Here is a 20,502-nt window from a genome sequence, read left to right on the forward strand (position 1 = left end):
AGTAGAATTAATCTGCTTGAGAGACTGTTACCTTAATGTGAGCTAGATAACCATCAGCGCTGGGCGGACTCAGTGACATTCAACTGATTTGAACCCTGATTCTGTAAATATCATTTTAATTTAATTAAAATAAGCGGTTTGAGTGCTGTTATATTAAAAATCCTTTAGCTGCAGTTTATATTCTTAGTTGAGTTTTGACAAGGAAAGAATACATATTTCATTTAATAAGTGTAATTGCAACGTCTGTTTGTTTGTTTCTTTATTTGTTTCTTTGTAGTTTGTGGGTTTGTAGCAAAACTTGTTACTCAATTTTGACCCACTAGTGATTTCGCTCAAACTTTCCAGATACGTTCCACTTCGATGACAATACGTCTATCCATTTTTTTTAATTTAATCAGTAATTAAAAATTAATTAAAATGATTTGGAAATTAAAGGGAGATAACAAAATTATATCACTTAATAGATTACTTTATACAATAACAGAAGGTGAGATAACTAGCTAGATTTCTAGACGCTATCAACAAACCAGTCTAGTGAGCCGTGGTTCACGCCGAATGTTAACAATCGCGGAGCCGATCGATCTAATAAAGGCTATTAGGGGCAGATAATATAATTTTAAACGTTTTGAAACTAAGGAGAGGTAAAAAAAAGAACTTGCTGTCGTTTGTAAAAAAGAGTCACGAACAGCTGCTTTCACGGGTAGGTAATCGTCCTTTAGATATCGCGATCTACTGATGGTGTTTAAAGCAAATTTTTTTAGCCGTGTCGACTTCATAAATTAGGACTCACTAAAAAGTAGAAAACAAAAACAAATTAAATAAACCCTTTCAAATAGCAAGCTATTAAATGCACTGAAAAAAAAAAAGAAAATAAAACTAATTTGCTTTCTTTAATACTTTTCAATGAGATAAGTATTAAGCCTTGTGGAACGGATGATTTTTTGTTACGTCCCCTGACATAGGTATAATCCATGACGTGGGTAGCCTCGTCACGGGTGAGTGAATCCACGCGCCTACAGAACATTTGTTTACCTTGGATAAGTAAACAGAGGATAACAATAGGCCTAACGAGCGTACACATATTTTTTTTCTCACTTTACTAGAGAAGTGATTAAGGATAAGATGGTAGGCGGATGTGATCGAACCGAATAGATGTATTCAAGAAAAACTATCTAAATTGTAATTTATTAGTCTTACAAGTTTAATACATTTTCATACTTAAAATGCTAAGAATTGAATTGAAAAGTTTTACATTTGTAATCACCAATAACATCAAAACATAGTTATCAAATTTAAATTTTCTGATTTTAATGCAGTTTTTTTTAATCTAACTGGGAAAAAAATAATAATTAAAAAGTGAGTTCGATTTTAAAATAAAACTTAAACTTGCAATGCTTAATTTAAAATAATTTAAAATGAAATAACCTTTAACAACTCTTTCTTTGATTTTGGCATAAGATTTGTTGCAACCAATAATTTATCTTTGATTTCTATTTTTGTAATCAACTGAAACATTAAATAAAAAGTGACAGATTTTACCTAACTATTAAGTATGGTGTTAAATGAAAAATGTACCGACATTCGCACCAGAATCAGCGAACAATGTTTTTAACGTGCTAAACTCATTGATAAATTCAACTACACAGGCAGGATATACATATCTCAGTATGGTACACATGTAACAAGCTTTCTGCTAGCACGCTAAACACTAATAACAATTCAAACCATAGGAACAAAAGGCGACTACAATCATTTTGCTCAAAAGAAAGCAACAATTCACATATTAAATGCAACAATATCGGTCAAACCCTAGTTATGCACCTTACAGTTGCACAATCCGTCCCCCTAACTAAAACTAACCCTTACATTAAACCTAACCCTAAACCTTATCCTTATCACCTAAACCTAACATTACAGTATGGAAAGCATTAGATTCAGGGGCAATTCTAATTTGGTTTTTACTCAGGACTTTCAGAGGTGTGCGCTCTCCCACCCGATCGCATTATTCCATACCTTTCTTTATTTAAAGCATTTTTTAAAATTAAATAATACCAATCCAAAAATATGTTCATTTGTGTTGAGTGTTGTAAACAAAATTTAATCTCGTTTTATCAGACAGTAAAAAAATATATTTTCCCAGATTCAGTTGCACCGGCAGGGGTGGAATAGTTCACCTCCTTCCAATTTTGCCAAATGGTGTCACCCCCCCCCCCCCACTCCCGCCCGTGTAATAGCTTTGAAGTTTTCACAATTAATACTAACCAAATTTACCTATACTCCGTTAATACAGCTGGATGTAGAATTGTTTTTTCTACACTTTTCTTTAACTTATGATTAAAACACGCAGCTAATATTTTAATAGAAATATATAAATTAATCTGCAAATTTGAGGGGGTGGGGATGGGCGCCTCTAATTTAAGGTGTTACGTCCTTTATGGGAGGGGGGTGGCTTTCTGTATGACGGAAGGAATGGGGAGGTAAAAAATCGCTAAAAAGCCTGACGTAATCTATGGATGATCCCTTATCTGCTCTCCACCTTGTGTAATCCTGTGTAATCAATAATAATATTTTCGCTGTCTGTCTATGTATCTATCTATCTATCTATCTGTCTGACAAGAACGCTCTAGAGAAAACACAAGGAAATTAAAAACTCTCACAGTGAAACGAAAGACGAAGTATGACGCGGTCACATTTAGCATAGAGTAGAACATAATCTCAAACCAGAGAGTGCACACAGTAATATAATGACGTCATTGATTATCGCGTAAACATTGAATAAAAAGGAAATGTTGTCTAATCTAAATGGTTTGCGTGAAGAGTTTCTTGCATACAATTCTTCGGGTAGGGGCGAAGCCCCACCCCACGCGTAACAACGTCTGAGTCCCCCCCCTCCCCAACTCAAAAGAAATTTCTTCATCGATACTCTATAATAAAATTACCGCCTAATTAATGTGTCTAATCTAAAAAGTGGTTTTCTTGCAATTTCTTTAATGCGATTCTTCGGGTAGTGGCTAAGCGCGACACCAGTGTTTCTTTCAGACTTTTTCCTCCACGGAGAGGGGTGGGGGGTAATTGAAATTTTCGGGGGCGGGGGTAGAATTTTCGGGAAGGGGGGCGGACACTGGAAAAAGTAGGGCCTATATAATTATATTTCGTTGAATGGGACGGTAGACAGGTTTTTTTTTGGGGGTGGGGGTGGTGTGTGTGGGGGTGGGGGTGGGGGTGGGGGTGGTGTGTGTGTTTGGGGGGGTGGGGGTGGGGGTGGTGTGTGTGTGGGGGGGGGGGGTGGGGGGGTGGTGTGTGTGTGTGTGGGGGGCTGGGGTGGTGTGTGTGGGGAGGGGGTGGTGTGTGTGTGTGGGGGGGTGGGGTGGTTTCCTCATCGATACTCTATAATAAAATTACCGCCTAATTAATGTGTCTAATCTAAAAAGTGGTTTTCTTGCAATTTCTTTAATGCAATTCTTCGGGTAGTGGCTAAGCGCGACACCAGTGTTTCTTTCAGACTTTTTCCTCCCCGGAGAGGGGTGGGGGTAATTGAAATTTTCGGGGGCGGGGGTAGAATTTTCGGGGAGGGGGCGGACACTGGAAAAAGTATATAATTATATTTCGTTGAATGGGACGGTAGACATGTTTTTTGGGGGGGAGGTGTGTGGGGGGGGGGGGGAAGGGGGTGGGGGGGGGTGGTGGTGTGTGGGGGGGGGGGGTGGTGTGTGGGGGTGGGGGTGGGGGTGGTGTGTGTGGGGGGGTTGGTTTTAGTTTAGAGAAAAAAGACAGCATTATCAGCCTAGCGCCCGTTGTATCCTTCCTCAACGGGCCATTTTTCTCGTTAATACTAATAGTTTCGCTGTCTCTCTATGTATCTATCTATCTATCTGTCTGACAAGAACGCTCTAGAGAAAACACAAGGAAATTAAAAACATGCATAGTGAAATTATGAAAATACAGCGAAACTATTATTATAGATGACGTCATTGAGCATATAGAAGAAAATATTATCAAGCCGGAGAGTGTACACAGTAATATGACGTCATTGATTCTCGAGTAAACATTGAATAAAAACCCAATTTTGTCTAATCTCAGTGGTTTCATTCATACAATTCTTATGGTAGGGGCGAAGCCCCACCCCCGCGTAAGAACGTCTGAGCCCCCCCTCCCTAACTCAAAAGAAATTTCTTCATCGATACTCTATAATAAAATTACCGCCTAATTAATGTGTCTAATCTAAAAAGTGGTTTTCTTGCAATTTCTTTAATGCAATTCTTCGGGTAGTGGCTAAGCGCGACACCAGTGTTTCTTTCAGACTTTTTCCTCCCCGGAGACGGGTGGGGGTACTTGAAATTTTCGGGGGCGGGGGTAGAATTTTCGGGGAGGGGGCGGACACTGGAAAAAGTATATAATTATATTTCGTTGAATGGGACGGTAGACATGTTTTTTTGGGGCGTGGGGTAGTGGGGGTGGGGGGGGGGGGTGGTGGTGGTGTTGGTGTGTGGGGGTGTGTGGGGGTCGGGGGTGGGGGGGGGGTGAGGGGTGTTGGTGTGTGGGGGGTGTGTGGGGGGTGTGTGGGGGGTGTGTGGGGGGGTGGGGGTGGGGGGGGGTGAGGGGTGTTGGTGTGTGGGGGTGAGGGTGGGGGTGAGGGTGGGGGTGTTGGTGTGTGGGGGGGGTGTGGGGGTTGGGGTGAGGGGGGGGGGGTGTTTGTGTGTGGGGGGTGTGGGGGGGTGGGGGTGAGGGTGGGGGTTTGTTGGTGTGTGGGGGGTGGGGGTGGGGGTGTGTGTGTGGGGGGGATGGGGTGGTTTTAGTTTAGAGAAAATAGACAGCACTATCAACCTAGCGCCCGGTGTATCCTTCCTCAACGGGCCATTTTTCTCGTCCATAATAATAGTTTCGCTGTCTGTGTATCTATCTGACAAGAACGCTCTGTCTGTCTATCTGACAAGAACGCTCTGTCTGTCTATCTGACAAGAACGCTCTAGAGAAAACACAAGCAAATTAAAAACCTGCATAGTAATTCGAAAAACGAAGTATGACGTCGCCACATTTAGCACAGAGTCACGCCGGAGAGTGCACACAGTAATATGACGTCATTGATTATCGAGTAAACATTCAATACAAAGGCAATTTTCGGGGAGGGGGGCGGACACTGGAAAAAGTATATAATTATATTTCGTTGAATGGGACGGTTGACATGTTTTTTTGGGGGGTGGGGGGTGGGGGGGTGGGGGGGGGGGGGGGGTTGGTGTGTGTGTGGGGGGGTGGGGTGGGGTGGTTTTAGTTTAGAGAAAAGAGACAGCACTATCAGCCTAGCGCCCGTTGTATCCTTCCTCAACGGGCCGTTTTTCTCGTCTTTTATGTTAACCAACAAGTCGAGCTGGCTACTTTTGTTTTCAGTAGCGACGTTGCTTTGTTCTCAAGTTTATTAGCACGTGGAATATATCTACTGTGACGCTTAAATCTATTGATTTATCTGTGTTGTGATTTGATGGGGAATGTGATAGTCTTATTGTGCCATAAAGCGTGTAATAAGATTAAAACGCTTCTATAATATAAGGATGTAAATGAATAATACGTTGGTTTCGGATTTAATGATGTCCCATGTCTTTTGACATTATTAAATGGTGCCAAATACATACTCACTTTAAAATAAGAACGATAACCAGTGTATAAAGAATCTGCAGAATGATATCCCTTGCCTCCTACACATGAACAACAACATTACATATTTGCTGATAATGCTATTATTAATTTAACATTTGTTGTCTATTTTATATCAACACATTGAGATTGAAATAAATTATTTTGAACCATGTAGTTTACCTTGTATATGATTTGATCTTTAAGAATTATTTAAGATGCATTTTACATATATAATTTAATGAAATAATTCGGCAAAGTGGATCCAAACCATCTTCCCTCTCAGTTTACACGGGCTTGGGACCGTCACATGTTACTGATGTGGCCTGATTAAAGATGGTTGGTCAGCCTAGACCAGAGCCATAGGTTAGTGTGTTAAGGTTTTAGTTAGTGTGTTAGTGATTTTGTTAGTGTGTTAGTGCTTTGATTAGTGTATTCGTGCTTCGGTTATTGTTTCAGTTATTGTTTTAGTGTTTTGGTTAGTGTTTTAGTGTTTTGGTTGATTAGTGTGTTAGTGCTTCGGTTAGTGTGTTAGTGCTTTGGGTAGCGTGTTAACGTGATAGTGTTTTGGTTAGTGTATTAGAGAAGTTAGGGCTTTGATTAGTGTATTCGTGCTTTGGTTAGTGTGTTAGTGAGTTAGTTTAGTAGTGTATTAGTGCTTCGGTTAGTGTGTTAGTGCTTCGGTTAGTGTGTTAGTGCTTTGGTTAGTGTGTTAGTGCTTTGGTTAGTGTTAGCGTTTGTTAGCAATTTTAATAAAGAAGTTGTACGCTGCTTTCAAAGATGTTGTAATGTGTTGATATAATCAGATGTGGTTAGACTTTAAGAGGAGAAAAGCTCTTGTTAAAATATAGTTAAAGTTGTATGGTCAAATTAGAGTTCACGTTAACGTGTTTAAAAGGGTTAAACTATTTTTAAATTATTTAAATAAATTAGTAGCAAATCATAAAATAATAAAAATAATCATAGCATGCATTAGTAAAACAGAAATTCCTAGACGCCGAAAAAGAAAAGGTTACAGGAATTTGGCTCTCTCTGCCAAAGAAGGGACAGTGCTAAGGTTTTCTATCAACGTCAGGATTCCCCACCTCGCCCCAGGATCGGGCAGCAGCAAGTTCTCCAGGATGGCCTTGTGAAACAACATGGGCTCAGGCCAGGGGAAGGCCCGGGTCTCCTCCAGGTAGTCCTCGGGCTCGATGATGACTTGTTGAAACAACATGGCGTAGTTGACGACACCAAAGGCGAACATGTCGATCTGTAGGAGAGAGGGAAGAGAACTGGTTAGGGCACTGAATAGAAAGACGCATTCTACATGTGTTATTACTAATTGGTGTTTACGGTAGTTAAGGAAATAAATATTGAAAATTTACCATAATTTGATAATAAATTCAAAAATTCTAAAATAAATAAATAAAACGAACCTTAAATCCATCGTAAGATCCATCAGGCTCAGCCAACATCTCAGGCGCCATGTAGGGAAAGGTTCCCCCCTTGTAATGGACAGTGGGGTTCTCAGGCTCGACAGTACAGGACAGGTCAAAGTCCGTGATGTAGACGCGCTGGAAGGCGTCCAGCAGGATGTTGTCCAGCTTGATGTCCCTGTGGGCGATGCCCTGGCCGTGCAGGTACTTGATGGCGCTGCACAGCTGCAGGAAGTAGTGGTCGAAGTGGCTGAGGTCGATCCTGCCCACGACGTTGGTCAGGGCGCCCCACTCGCAGAACGGCATGACGATGACGCTGTGGAAGGGCAGCTTGAAGGCGGCCTCGATGGGGATGATGTTGGGGTGCTGGATCCTCTGCAGGAGGGAGAGCTCCGTCTTGAAGACCTCCAGAGACTCGGGCTCGTTCTCGTACACCTTCAGCACCTTCTTCACAAACGGGTTGCCATGGCAACAGGCCAGGTAGACTTGGCTTCGGTTAATCTGCAAGGTTCGGATCTTGAGAAGACCGAGGTTGTAGAGCAAATCTGATGCAGCAGACATTTTGACAGACACATCTGATACAGCAGGCTTTTTGTCAGACACATCTGGTACAGCAGACATTTTGTCAGACACATCTGATACAGCAGGCTTTTTGTCAGACACATCTGGTACAGCAGACATTTTGACAGACACATCTTGTACAGCAGACATTTTGACAGATAATTTTGATTTAGAATAAACCAGAAAATCTCATCAACGAATGACTCGAAAATGAAATGACCGGACTATGCCGAGTGCGGGTTTATATATTGCAGTTTCCAGACCTCAGCCCTATTGGTCAGCGGCCGGACAATACGCTCGTTATCTCATCACGGCTGATGTTTACATATTTGTTTAGTGTTTATCTTTCAGGGTGTCACGCAAGATGGAACAGATGAGTCAAGTTACGTCCCTTTGAATAGGAGTAAATTATTGCGCGGGTGGAATCGTCACGGGTGAGTGAATACACCGGACCAGAGTCAACATTTCTTTACCCCTGCTATGTAAACAACAGGTGACTATAACAATAATCGTAACGAAGGCGCTGTTTGTTTTTATTTGTTTTTTTTTTAAAGTAAAAGGTTAGATTATGATTTTTAAAATGTTGGAATTATTATTGAGATGAACGAAGAAATTACATTTTTTTTAAATGGAATTTTAATTGTCTTGATAATTTTTTTTTCTGCATCAAAATATTTTAACAGACTAAAATGTTTAAAGAATTAATATAGCTGTCTTTGTAATTACGAATTTAATTTTTACTAATTACTGTAATTCATCTTCATCATTTCTCGTTCATGCCCAATGCACATGGGTGAAGCTGAAGTAGAATTAATCTACTTGAGAGACTGTTTCCTTAACGTGAGCTAGATAACCATCAGAGCTGGGCGGACTCAGTGACATTCAACTGATTTGAACCCTGATTCTGTAAATATCATTTTAATTTAATTAACAAAATGCAGCCCCCTCCCCCTCGGTTTGAGCGCGTTTTTTATGGTTTTATAAAAAAATCCTTTAGCTGCAGTTTATATTCTTAGTTGAGTTTTGACAAGGAAAGAATACATATTTCTTTTAATATGTGTAATCTACTTGGGAATTTGAGTTTTTATTTTTTTTACAAATTTTTATTTAGTTCGCAACGTCTGTTTGTTTGTTTCTTTGTTTGTTTCTTTGTAGTTTGTGGGTTTGTAGCAAATCTTGTAACTCAATTTTGACCCACTAGCGATTTCGCTCAAACTTTCCAGAAACGTTCCACTTCGATGACAATACGTCTATCCAATTTTTTATTTAATCAGTGATTAAAAATTAATTAAACGAGCCGACCCGCTGCGTATCATGCGCCGCTATTTAGTTGTTTTTTTTTCTACTTTTCAGTAATTTATAATTTGTGAATTCGACAGTACCAATGCTGCCACTGAAAATATTTGCTTAAAAACACTAAACCCCCCCCCCCCCACGTGAAAGCAGCCTCCTCATAGTTACCTCCTCTAAGTTTAAAATCGTTTCAAACTAAATTATCTGCCCCTAATAGCCGTCACCAAACCCGTCTCTATGATTGTAAAATGTAAACAGTGTGACCACAGTTCACCAGACAATGTGGGGGTGGGGTGGGGGTGGTAGTGATAGTGATAGAGAGAAAGAGAGGGAACTGCAAGGAGGCGCTTGCAGCTTGTTTTCTAACGGCTCCCAGAAGAGAATTATATATATAGATGATTTGGAAATTAAAGGGAGATAACAAAATTATATCACTCAATAGATTACTTTATACAATAACAGGAGGTGAGATAACTAGCTAGATTTCTAGACGCTATCAACAGGCCAGTCTATTGAGCTGTGGTTCACGCCGAATGAGGAGGCGATTGATTTAGTGAAGGATATTAGGGGCAGATAATATAGTTTTAAACGATTTGAAACTAAGGGGAGGTAAAAAAAGAACTTGCTGTTGTTTGTAAAAAATAGTCACGGACAGCTGCTTTCACGGGCAGGTATACTGATGGTGTTTAAAGCAAATATTTTTAGCCGTGTCGACTTCATAAATTAGGACTCACTAAAAAGTTGAAAAAAAAAACAAATTAAAAAAAAAACTATCTAATAGCAAGCTTTTAAATGCACTGACAATAATAAAATAAAACTAATTTGCTTTCTTTAATACTACAATGAGATAAGTATTAAGCCTTGTGGAACGGATGATTTTTTGTTACGTCCCCTGACATAGGTATAATCCATGACGTGGGTAGCCTCGTCACGGTTGAGTGAATCCACGCGACCACCGAACATTTGTTTACCTTGGATAAGTAAACAGGATAACAATAGGCTGAACGAGCGTACACATTTTTTTTTCTCACCTTACTAGAGAAGTGATTAAGGATACGATGGTAGGCGGATGTGATCGAACCGAATAGATGTATTCAAGAAAAACTATCTAAATTGTAATTTATTAGTCTGACTAGTTCAATATATTTTCATACTTAAAAGGGTAATAATTGAATTGAGAAGTTTTACATTTGTAATCACCAATAACATCAAACATGGTTATCAGATTTGGAATTTTCTGATTTTAATGCAGTTTTTTTTTATCTAACTGGGAAAAAATAATAATTAAAAACTGAGTTCCATTTTAAAATAATTTAAAATGAAATACCTTTAACAGCTCTTTCTTTGATCTTGGCATAAGATTTGTTGCAACCAATAATTTATCTTTGATTTCTATTTTTGTAATCAACTGACACATTAGATAGATAAGAAGTGACAGTTTTTACCTATCTATTAAGTATGGTGTTAAATGAAAAATGTACCGAAATTCGCACCAGAATCAGCGGAACAATTTTTTTAACGTGCTAAACTCATCAATAAATTCAACTACACAGGCAGAATAATTATAGCTCAGTATGGTACAAATGTAATACACTTTTTGTTAGCACGCTAAACACTAATAATAATTTAAACCATAGGAACAAAAGGCGACTACAATGAATTTGCTCAAAAGAAAGCAAGAGAGAGAGAGAGAGAGAGAGAGAGGAGAGAAAGAGAGAGAGAGAGAGAAAGAGAGAGAGAGAGAGAGAGAGATACGTATACATGAGTTATTAGGGGGTTTGGACCCTGCCCAATCGGGGACCCACAAAACAAAACAATGTCACCCTAAATTATCGCTACATGGTCAGTCTAGGTAATTTTTCTGTCACTTTATATTCGATTATTAAAAGCGCTATGGTTTTCTTGTTAGGTTGAGGTTGCATATTGCTTTTTGTCAAGAACAATACATCTAAATCTTTCCACAAATACTCGATTTAATTCGGGTGTGAGAAACAGATATATCGCACTTTATTTTTATAGATCTATAAGATAATAGTCATACTTATTAATCTCACATAGGTTTTTAAGGAAGTGCTAACCTTTAGCCTTTCGACTTTTACCTGAATCTACCTCTAGGTACCTCAAGGATACTATGTGTGCATATGGGAAATTGGAATACTGTCAATTAAAGTTTTTATAAATGCATTGGATTTATCATGCTGTGGGCGCAGATTGAATTTTGTTGGCTCAGCGTTGATGTAAAAGCCGATCTCAAGTTTTCCCGATAGTTTCAAGATATCATCTTTACAGCGATTAAAAATTTCCTACGCATTTCTATAACTTTTGCCTTGTATAATTTACATAAATATAGAAAGGTAGCAACATATTGTAAAACAGTATAACACGGAATTAATGTAAGACAATTCAACAACAGTGAACACAAAAGGATGTAAATCTCTCTTTTAAATTAAAACGTTCTTTTAGGGCAGTTGAACTAGAGTTGATAAAGTATAAAAAAACCTAAGTAGATATCACATCGTTTCATCTTTTCACTACTGCTGAAGACTTGTTCATTTGTGTTGAGTGTAGTAAACAAAATTTAATCTCGTTTTATCAGACAATAAAAATATCTTTTCCCAGATTCAGTTGCTCCGGCAGTGGTGGAATAGTTCACCTCCCTCCAATTTTGCCAAATGGTGTCAATTTGTGCGCACATTATTCTAATCCACTTATAAATTTTGCTGTTGGTTTCACCCCCTTCCCGCCGTGTAATAGCTTTGAAGTTTTCACAATTAATACTAACCAAATTTACCTATACTCCGTTAATACAGCTGTATGTAGTATTGTTTTTTCTACACTTTTCTTTAGCTTATGATTAAAACACGCAGCTAATATTTTAATAGAAATAGATAAATTACTCTGCAAATTTGAATGGGGGGGGGGGGGTGGGTGGGTGGGCGCATATAATTTAAGGTGTTACGTCCTTTATGGGAGGGGGGTGGGTTGGCTTTCTGTGTGACGGAAGGAATGGGGAGGTAAAAATTGCGAAAAAGCCTGACGTAATTTATGGATAATCCCTTATCTGCTTTCCACCTTGTGTAATCCTGTGTAATCTTTTATGTTAACCAACAAGTCGGGCTGGCTACTTTTGTGACCTTATGGTTTCAGTTTGCGACGTTGCCTTGTACTCAAGTTTTTTTAGCACGTGGACTCTACCTACTGTGTCGCTTAAATCTATTGGTTTATCTGTGTTGTGATTTGATGGGGAATGTAATAGTCTTATTGTGTCATAAAGCGTGTAGTGTAATAAGATTAAAACGCTTCTAATAATTTAAGGATATAAATGAATAATAGGTTGGGTCTCGGATTTAATGATGTCCCATGTCTTTTGAAATTATTTAATGGTGCCTAATACATACTCACTTTAAAATTAGAATGATTACCCGTGTATAAAGAATCTGCAGAATGATCTCCCTTTCCACTTACACATGAACAACAACAACATTACATATTTGCTGATGGTGCTGTTTTCAATTCAATAATTGTTGTCTATTTTATATCAACAAATTGAGATTGAAATACATTATTTTGAAGCTCTGTAGTTTACATCGTATATTATTTGATCTTTAAGAATTATTTTAGATGATATGCATTTATATGCATTTTACATGCATAAATTTAATGAAGTAATTCGGCAATGTGGATCCAAACCATCTTCCCTCTCAGTTTACACGGGCTTGGGACCGTCACATGTTACTGATGTGGCCTGATTAAAGATGGTTGGTCAGCCTGGACCAGAGCCATAGGTTAGTGTGTTAGGGTTTTAGTTAGTGTATTAGGGTTTTAGTTAGTGTGTTAGTGCTTTTGTTAGTGTGTTAGTGCTTTGGTTAGTGTATTCATGCTTTGGTTAGTGTGTAAGTGCTTTGGTTAGTGTGGTAGTGTGTTAGTGTGGAAATGTGTTAGTGTGTTAGTGCTTTGGTTAGTGTGGTAGTGTGTTAGTGTTGAAGTGTGTTAGTGCTTTGGTTAGTGTGGTAGTGCTTTGGTTAGTATTAGCGTTTGTTAGCAATTTAATAAAGAGGTTGCACGCTGCTTTCAAAGATGTAATAAAGTAATGATATAATCAAATGTGATTAAACTTTAAAGGGAGAAAAGCTCTTGTTAAAATATCGCTAAAGTTGCATGGTCAAGTTAGTGTACACGTTAATCTGTTTAAAAGGGTTAAACTATTTTTAAATTATGTAAATAAATTAGTAGCAAATAATTATAGCATGCATTAGTAAAACAGAAATTCCTAGAAGCCAAAAAAAAAAGGAAAGGTTACAGGAATTTGGCTCTCTCAGCCAAAGAGGGGACAGTGCTAAGGTTTTCTATCAACGTCAGGATTCCCCACCTCGCCCCAGGGTCGGGCAGCAGCAAGTTCTCCAGGATGGCCTTGTGAAACAACATGGGCTCAGGCCAGGGGAAGGCCCGGGTCTCCTCCAGGTAGTCCTCGGGCTCGATGATGACTTGTTGAAACAACATGGCGTAGTTGACGACACCAAAGGCGAACATGTCGATCTGTAGTAGAGAATGAAGAGAACTAGTTAGGGCACTGACTAGAAAGACGCATTCTACATGTGTTATTACTAATTGGTGTTTACGGTAGTTAAGGAAATAAATATTGAAAATTTACCATAATATGATAATAAATTCTAAAATTCTAAAATTCTAAAATGAATAAATAAGACGAACCTTAAATCCATCGTAAGATCCATCAGGCTCAGCCAACATCTCAGGCGCCATGTAGGGAAAGGTTCCCCCCTTGTAATGGACAGCGGGGTTCTCAGGCTCGACAGTACAGGACAGGTCAAAGTCCGTGATGTAGACGCGCTGGAAGGCGTCCAGCAGGATGTTGTCCAGCTTGATGTCCCTGTGGGCGATGCCCTGGCCGTGCAGGTACTTGATGGCGCTGCACAGCTGCAGGAAGTAGTGGTCGAAGTGGCTGAGGTCGATCCTGCCCACCACGTTGGTCAGGGCGCCCCACTCGCAGAACGGCATGACGATGACGCTGTGGAAGGGCAGCTTGAAGGCGGCCTCAATGGGGATGATGTTGGGGTGCTGGATCCTCTGCAGGAGGGACAGCTCCGTCTTGAAGACTTCCAGAGACTCGGGCTCGTTCTCGTACACCTTCAGCACCTTCTTCACAAACGGGTTGCCATGGTAACAGGCCAGGTAGACTTGGCTGCGGTTGATCTGCAAGGTTCGGATCTTGAGAAAACCGAGGTTGTAGAGCAAATCTGATGCCGCAGACATTTTGACAGACACATCTGATACAGCTGACATTTTGACAGACACATCTGGTACAGCAGACATTTTGACAGACACATCTGATACAGCAGACATTTTGACAGACACATCTGGTACAGCAGACATTTTGACAGACACATCTGGTCCAGCAGACATTTTGACAGACACGTCTAGTACAGCAGACATTTTGACAGATAATTTTGATTTAGGACAAACCAGAAAATCTCATCAACGAATTACTCGAAAATGAAATGACCGAACTATGCCCAGTGCGGGCTTATATTACAGTTTCCAGACCTCATCCCCATTGGTCAGCGGCCGGACAATACGCTCGTTATCTCATCACGGCTGATGTTTACATATTTGTTTAGTGTTTATCTTTCAAGGTGTCGCGCGTGATGGAACAGATGTGTCAAGTTGCGTCCCTTTGAATAGGAGTAAATTATTGCGCGGGTGGAATCGTCACGGGTGAGTGAATACACCGGACCAGAGTCAACTTATTTTTACCTCTGCTATGTAAACATCAGGTGACTATAACAATAAACTTAACGAAGGCGCTATTTGTTTTTATTATTTTTTTTTAAAGTAAAAGGTTAGATTATGATTTTAAAAATGTTGGAATTATTATTAAGATGAACGAAGAAATTACATTTTTTTTTAAAAATGGAATTTTAATTGTCTTGATAATTTTTTTTCTGCATCAAAATATTTTAACAGACTAAAATGTTTAAAGAATTAATATAGCTGTCTTTGTAGTTACGAATTTAATTTTTACTAATTACTGTAATTCATCTTCATCATTTCTCGTTCATGCCCAATGCACATGGGTGAAGCTGAAGTAGAATTAATCTACTTGAGAGACTGTTTCCTTAACGTGAGCTAGATAACCATCAGAGCTGGGCGGACTCAGTGACATTCAACTGATTTGAATCCTGATTCTGTAAATATCATTTTAATTTAATTAACAAAATGCAGCCCCCTCCCCCTCGGTTTGAGCGCGTTTTTTATGGTTTTATAAAAAAATCCTTTAGCTGCAGTTTATATTCTTAGTTGAGTTTTGACAAGGAAAGAATACATATTTCTTTTAATATGTGTAATCTACTTGGGGATTTGAGTTTTTATTTTTTTTACAAATTTTTATTTAGTTCGCAACGTCTGTTTGTTTGTTTCTTTGTTTGTTTCTTTGTAGTTTGTGGGTTTGTAGCAAATCTTGTAACTCAATTTTGACCCACTAGCGATTTCGCTCAAACTTTCCAGAAACGTTCCACTTCGATGACAATACGTCTATCCAATTTTTTATTTAATCAGTGATTAAAAATTAATTAAACGAGCCGACCCGCTGCGTATCATGCGCCGCTATTTAGTTGTTTTTTTTTTCTACTTTTCAGTAATTTATAATTTGTGAATTCGACAGTACCAATGCTGCCACTGAAAATATTTGCTTAGAAACACTAACCCCCCCCCCCCCCACGTGAAAGCAGCCTCCTCATAGTTACCTCCTCTAAGTTTAAAATCGTTTCAAACTAAATTATCTGCCCCTAATAGCCGTCACCAAACCCGTCTCTATGATTGTAAAATGTAAACAGCGTGACCACAGTTCACCAGACAATGTGGGGGTGGGGTGGGGGTGGTAGTGATAGTGATAGAGAGAAAGAGAGGGAACTGCAAGGAGGCGCTTGCAGCTTGTTTTCTAACGGCTCCCAGAAGAGAATTATATATATAGATGATTTGGAAATTAAAGGGAGATAACAAAATTATATCACTCAATAGATTACTTTATACAATAACAGGAGGTGAGATAACTAGCTAGATTTCTAGACGCTATCAACAGGCCAGTCTATTGAGCTGTGGTTCACGCCGAATGAGGAGGCGATTGATTTAGTGAAGGATATTAGGGGCAGATAATATAGTTTTAAACGATTTGAAACTAAGGGGAGGTAAAAAAAAGAACTTGCTGTTGTTTGTAAAAAATAGTCACGGACAGCTGCTTTCACGGGCAGGTATACTGATGGTGTTTAAAGCAAATATTTTTAGTCGTGTCGACTTCATAAATTAGGACTCACTAAAAAGTTGGAAAAAAAAACAAATTAAAAAAAAAACTATCTAATAGCAAGCTTTTAAATGCACTGACAATAATAAAATAAAACTAATTTGCTTTCTTTAATACTACAATGATGAGATAAGTATTAAGCCTTGTGGAACGGATGATTTTTTGTTACGTCCCCTGACATAGGTATAATCCATGACGTGGGTAGCCTCGTCACGGGTGAGTGAATCCACGCGACCACCGAACATTTGTTTACCTTGGATAAGTAAACAGGATAACAATAGGCTTAACGAGCGTACACATTTTTTTTCTCACCTTACTAGAGAAGTGATTAAGGATACGATGGTAGGCGGATGTGATCGAACCGAATAGATGTATTCAAGAAAAACTATCTAAATTGTAATTTATTAGTCTGACTAGTTCAATATATTTTCATACTTAAAAGGGTAATAATTGAATTGAGAAGTTTTACATTTGTAATCACCAATAACATCAAACATGGTTATCAGATTTGGAATTTTCTGATTTTAATGCAGTTTTTTTTATCTACCTGGGAAAAAATAATAATTAAAAACTGAGTTCCATTTTAAAATAATTTAAAATGAAATACCTTTAACAGCTCTTTCTTTGATCTTGGCATAAGATTTGTTGCAACCAATAATTTATCTTTGATTTCTATTTTTGTAATCAACTGACACATTAGATAGATAAGAAGTGACAGTTTTTACCTATCTATTAAGTATGGTGTTAAATGAAAAATGTACCGAAATTCGCACCAGAATCAGCGGAACAATTTTTTTAACGTGCTAAACTCATCAATAAATTCAACTACACAGGCAGAATAATTATAGCTCAGTATGGTACAAATGTAATACACTTTTTGTTAGCACGCTAAACACTAATAATAATTTAAACCATAGGAACAAAAGGCGACTACAATGAATTTGCTCAAAAGAAAGCAAGAGAGAGAGAGAGAGAGAGAGAGAGAGAGAGAGAGAGGAGAGAAAGAGAGAGAGAGAGAGAGAATGAGAGAGAGAGAGAGAGAGAGAGAGAGAGAGAGAGATACATATACATGAGTTATTAAGGGGTTTGGACCCTGCCCAATGGGGGACCCACAAAACAAAACAATGTCACCCTAAATTATCGCTACATGGTCAGTCTAGGTAATTTTTCTGTCACTTTATATTCGATTATTGAAATCGCTATGGTTTTCTTGTTAGGTTGAGGTTGCATATTGCTTTTTGTCAAGAACAATACATCTAAATCTTTCCGCAAATACTCGATTTAATTCGGGTGTGAGAAACAGATATATCGCACTTTATTTTTATAGATCTATAAGATAATAGTCATACTTATTAATCTCACATAGGTTTTTAAGGAAGTGCTAACCTTTAGCCTTTCGACTTTTACCTGAATCTACCTCTAGGTACCTCAAGGATACTATGTGTGCATATGGGAAATTGGAATACTGTCAATTAAAGTTTTTATAAATGCATTGGATTTATCATGCTGTGGGCGCAGATTGAATTTTGTTGGCTCAGCGTTGATGTAAAAGCCGATCTCAAGTTTTCCCGATAGTTTCAAGATATCATCTTTACAGCGATTAAAAATTTCCTACGCATTTCTATAACTTTTGCCTTGTATAATTTACATAAATATAGAAAGGTAGCAACATATTGTAAAACAGTATAACACGGAATTAATGTAAGACAATTCAACAACAGTGAACACAAAAGGATGTAAATCTCTCTTTTAAATTAAAACGTTCTTTTAGGGCAGTTGAACTAGAGTTGATAAAGTATAAAAAAACCTAAGTAGATATCACATCGTTTCATCTTTTCACTACTGCTGAAGACTTGTTCATTTGTGTTGAGTGTAGTAAACAAAATTTAATCTCGTTTTATCAGACAATAAAAATATCTTTTCCCAGATTCAGTTGCTCCGGCAGTGGTGGAATAGTTCACCTCCCTCCAATTTTGCCAAATGGTGTCAATTTGTGCGCACATTATTCTAATCCACTTATAAATTTTGCTGTTGGTTTCACCCCCTTCCCGCCGTGTAATAGCTTTGAAGTTTTCACAATTAATACTAACCAAATTTACCTATACTCCGTTAATACAGCTGGATGTAGTATTGTTTTTTCTACACTTTTCTTTAGCTTATGATAAAAACACGCAGCTAATATTTTAATAGAAATAGATAAATTAATCTGCAAATTTGAAGGGGGTGGGGGTGAGCGCCTCTAATTTAAGGTGTTATGTCCTTTATGGGAGGGGGGGGGGTTGGCTTTCTGTATGACGGAAGGAATGGGGAGGTAAAAGTCGCTAAAAAGCCTGACGTAATTTATGGATGAACCCTTATCTGCTCTCCACCTTGTGTAATCCTGTGTAATCTTTTATGTTAACCAACAAGTCGGGCTGGCTACTTTTGTGACCTTTTGATTTCAGTAGCGAGGTTGCTTTGCTCTCAAGTTTATAAGCACGTGGAATATATCTACTGTGTCGCTTAAATCTATTGGTTTATCTGTGTTGTGATTTGATGGGGAATGTGATAGTCTTATTGTGCCATAAAGCGTGTAATAAGATTAAAACGCTACAAATAATTTAAGGATATAAATGAATAATACGTTGGTTTCGGATTTAATGATGTCACATGTCTTTTGACGTTATCACAAGGGTCACTAATACATACTCACTTTAAAATAAGAATGATTACCCGTGTATAAAGAATCTGCAGAATGATCTCCCTTGCCACCTACACATGAACAACAACAACATTACATATTTGCTGATGATGCTATTATTAATTTAACACTTGTTGTCTATTTTATATCAACACATTGAGATTGAAATAAATTATTTTGAAGCTCTGTAGTTTACCTCGTATATGATTTGATCTTAAAGAATTATTTTAGATGATCTGCATTTTACATATATAATATAATGAAGTAATTCGGCAATGTGGATCCAAACCATCTTCCCTCTCAGTTTACACGGGCTAGGGACCGTCACATGTAACTGATGTGGCCTGATTAAAGATGGTTGGTCAGCTTGGACCAGAGCCATAGGTTAGTGTGTTAGGGTTTAGTTAGTGTGTTAGCGCTATGTTAGTGTGTTAGCGCTATGTTAGTGTGTTAGTGCTTTGGTTAGTGTGTTAGGGTTTTAGTTAGTATGTGTTTTGATTAGTGTGTTAGCGCTATGGTTAGTGTATTCGTGCTTTGGTAAGCGTGTTAGTGTGTTAGTGCTTCAGCTAGTGTTCAGAGTTTCTTCCAGGCATCTCTTCGGGGGGGCGAAGCCCCCCCGAAAATTTTTTACCGCCCCCCCGAACGAAATGAAATTTATATAATTTATATAGAAAATATATACTTTTAACAGTGTCCGCCCCCCCGAAGAAAGTTTACCGCCCCCCCGAAGATTTCAAGTGCCCCCCCGGAGAAAAATGTCTGGAAGAAACACTGCTAGTGTTTTAGTTCTTCGGTTAGTGTTTTAATACTTCGGTTAGTGTGTTAGTGCTTTGGTTAATGTATACGTGCTTTGATTGGCGTGTTATTGTGTTCGCGCTTTGGTTAGCGTGATAGTGTTTTGGTTAGTTAGTGAGTTAGTGTGGTAGTGTGTTAGTGTTTCGGTTAGTGTTTTAGTGCTTTGGTTAGTGTTTTAGTGTTTCGGTTAGTGTTTTAGTGTTTTGGTTGGTGCGTTAGTGTTTTGATTACTGTGTTTTCGTTTGTTAGCAATTTTAATAGAGGAGTTGTTCACTGCTTTCAAAGATGTAATAAAGTAATGAAATAATCAGCTGAGTTGTGGTTAGACTTGGGGGTTGGGTGATTCGTCTCCCCCCCCCCCCCAGAAATAGGCATAGGTAACTAACACAGATGAACTCTTATATCATCTCCTAAAGGGTAAGCTCATGTTTTTTACTTTCTCGTATATACGAAGTATAGAGAAAGTATTGTAATCGTGCAAAAAAAAAAAAAAAAAAAATCGAGATTTTTACAAATCTCGACGTTTTACACCTCACTGATACGGAAAAACATAATTTTGCAATCTTGTCCGTATGTCTGTGTGTGTGTCTGTCTGTCTGTCTGTGTGTCCGTGTGTAAACACGATAACTTGAGTACCGTTACAGCTAGGTTGATGAAATTTCATATATAAGTATTTTATAAAAATCGTAGATCCGTATCAACTTTTGAGCGATTTCCGATAACCGGAAGTGGTACTTTTCCTACTTTGAATTTTTCAAAGGCCTATAACTTGAGTACTATTTCAGATAGATAAATGAAATTTCACATGTAAG

General features: G+C 38.4%; 2 protein-coding genes across 2 annotated transcripts; both read right to left on the reverse strand.

Annotated features, from left to right (window-relative positions):
• Nucleotides 1-6,640: 6,640 nt before the first annotated feature.
• On the reverse strand, nt 6,641-7,757 carry LOC131955693 (uncharacterized). Its single transcript, XM_059319911.1, has 2 exons — nt 7,047-7,757; nt 6,641-6,880 (listed from the first exon to the last, which is right to left on the reverse strand). Exons 1-2 carry the CDS (start codon nt 7,755-7,757, stop codon nt 6,641-6,643), a joined length of 951 nt encoding a protein of 316 aa, XP_059175894.1.
• A 5,439-nt stretch (nt 7,758-13,196) lies between these two features.
• On the reverse strand, nt 13,197-14,351 carry LOC131955694 (uncharacterized). Its single transcript, XM_059319912.1, has 2 exons — nt 13,611-14,351; nt 13,197-13,436 (listed from the first exon to the last, which is right to left on the reverse strand). The coding sequence occupies exons 1-2, from the start codon at nt 14,349-14,351 to the stop codon at nt 13,197-13,199; spliced, it is 981 nt and encodes a 326-aa protein (XP_059175895.1).
• Nucleotides 14,352-20,502: the final 6,151 nt, after the last annotated feature.

The sequence above is a fragment of the Physella acuta genome, unplaced genomic scaffold (assembly GCF_028476545.2).
Source record: "Physella acuta isolate Inbredline_101_S28 unplaced genomic scaffold, ASM2847654v3 ptg001095l, whole genome shotgun sequence".
Classification (NCBI taxonomy): Eukaryota; Metazoa; Mollusca; class Gastropoda; family Physidae; genus Physella; species Physella acuta.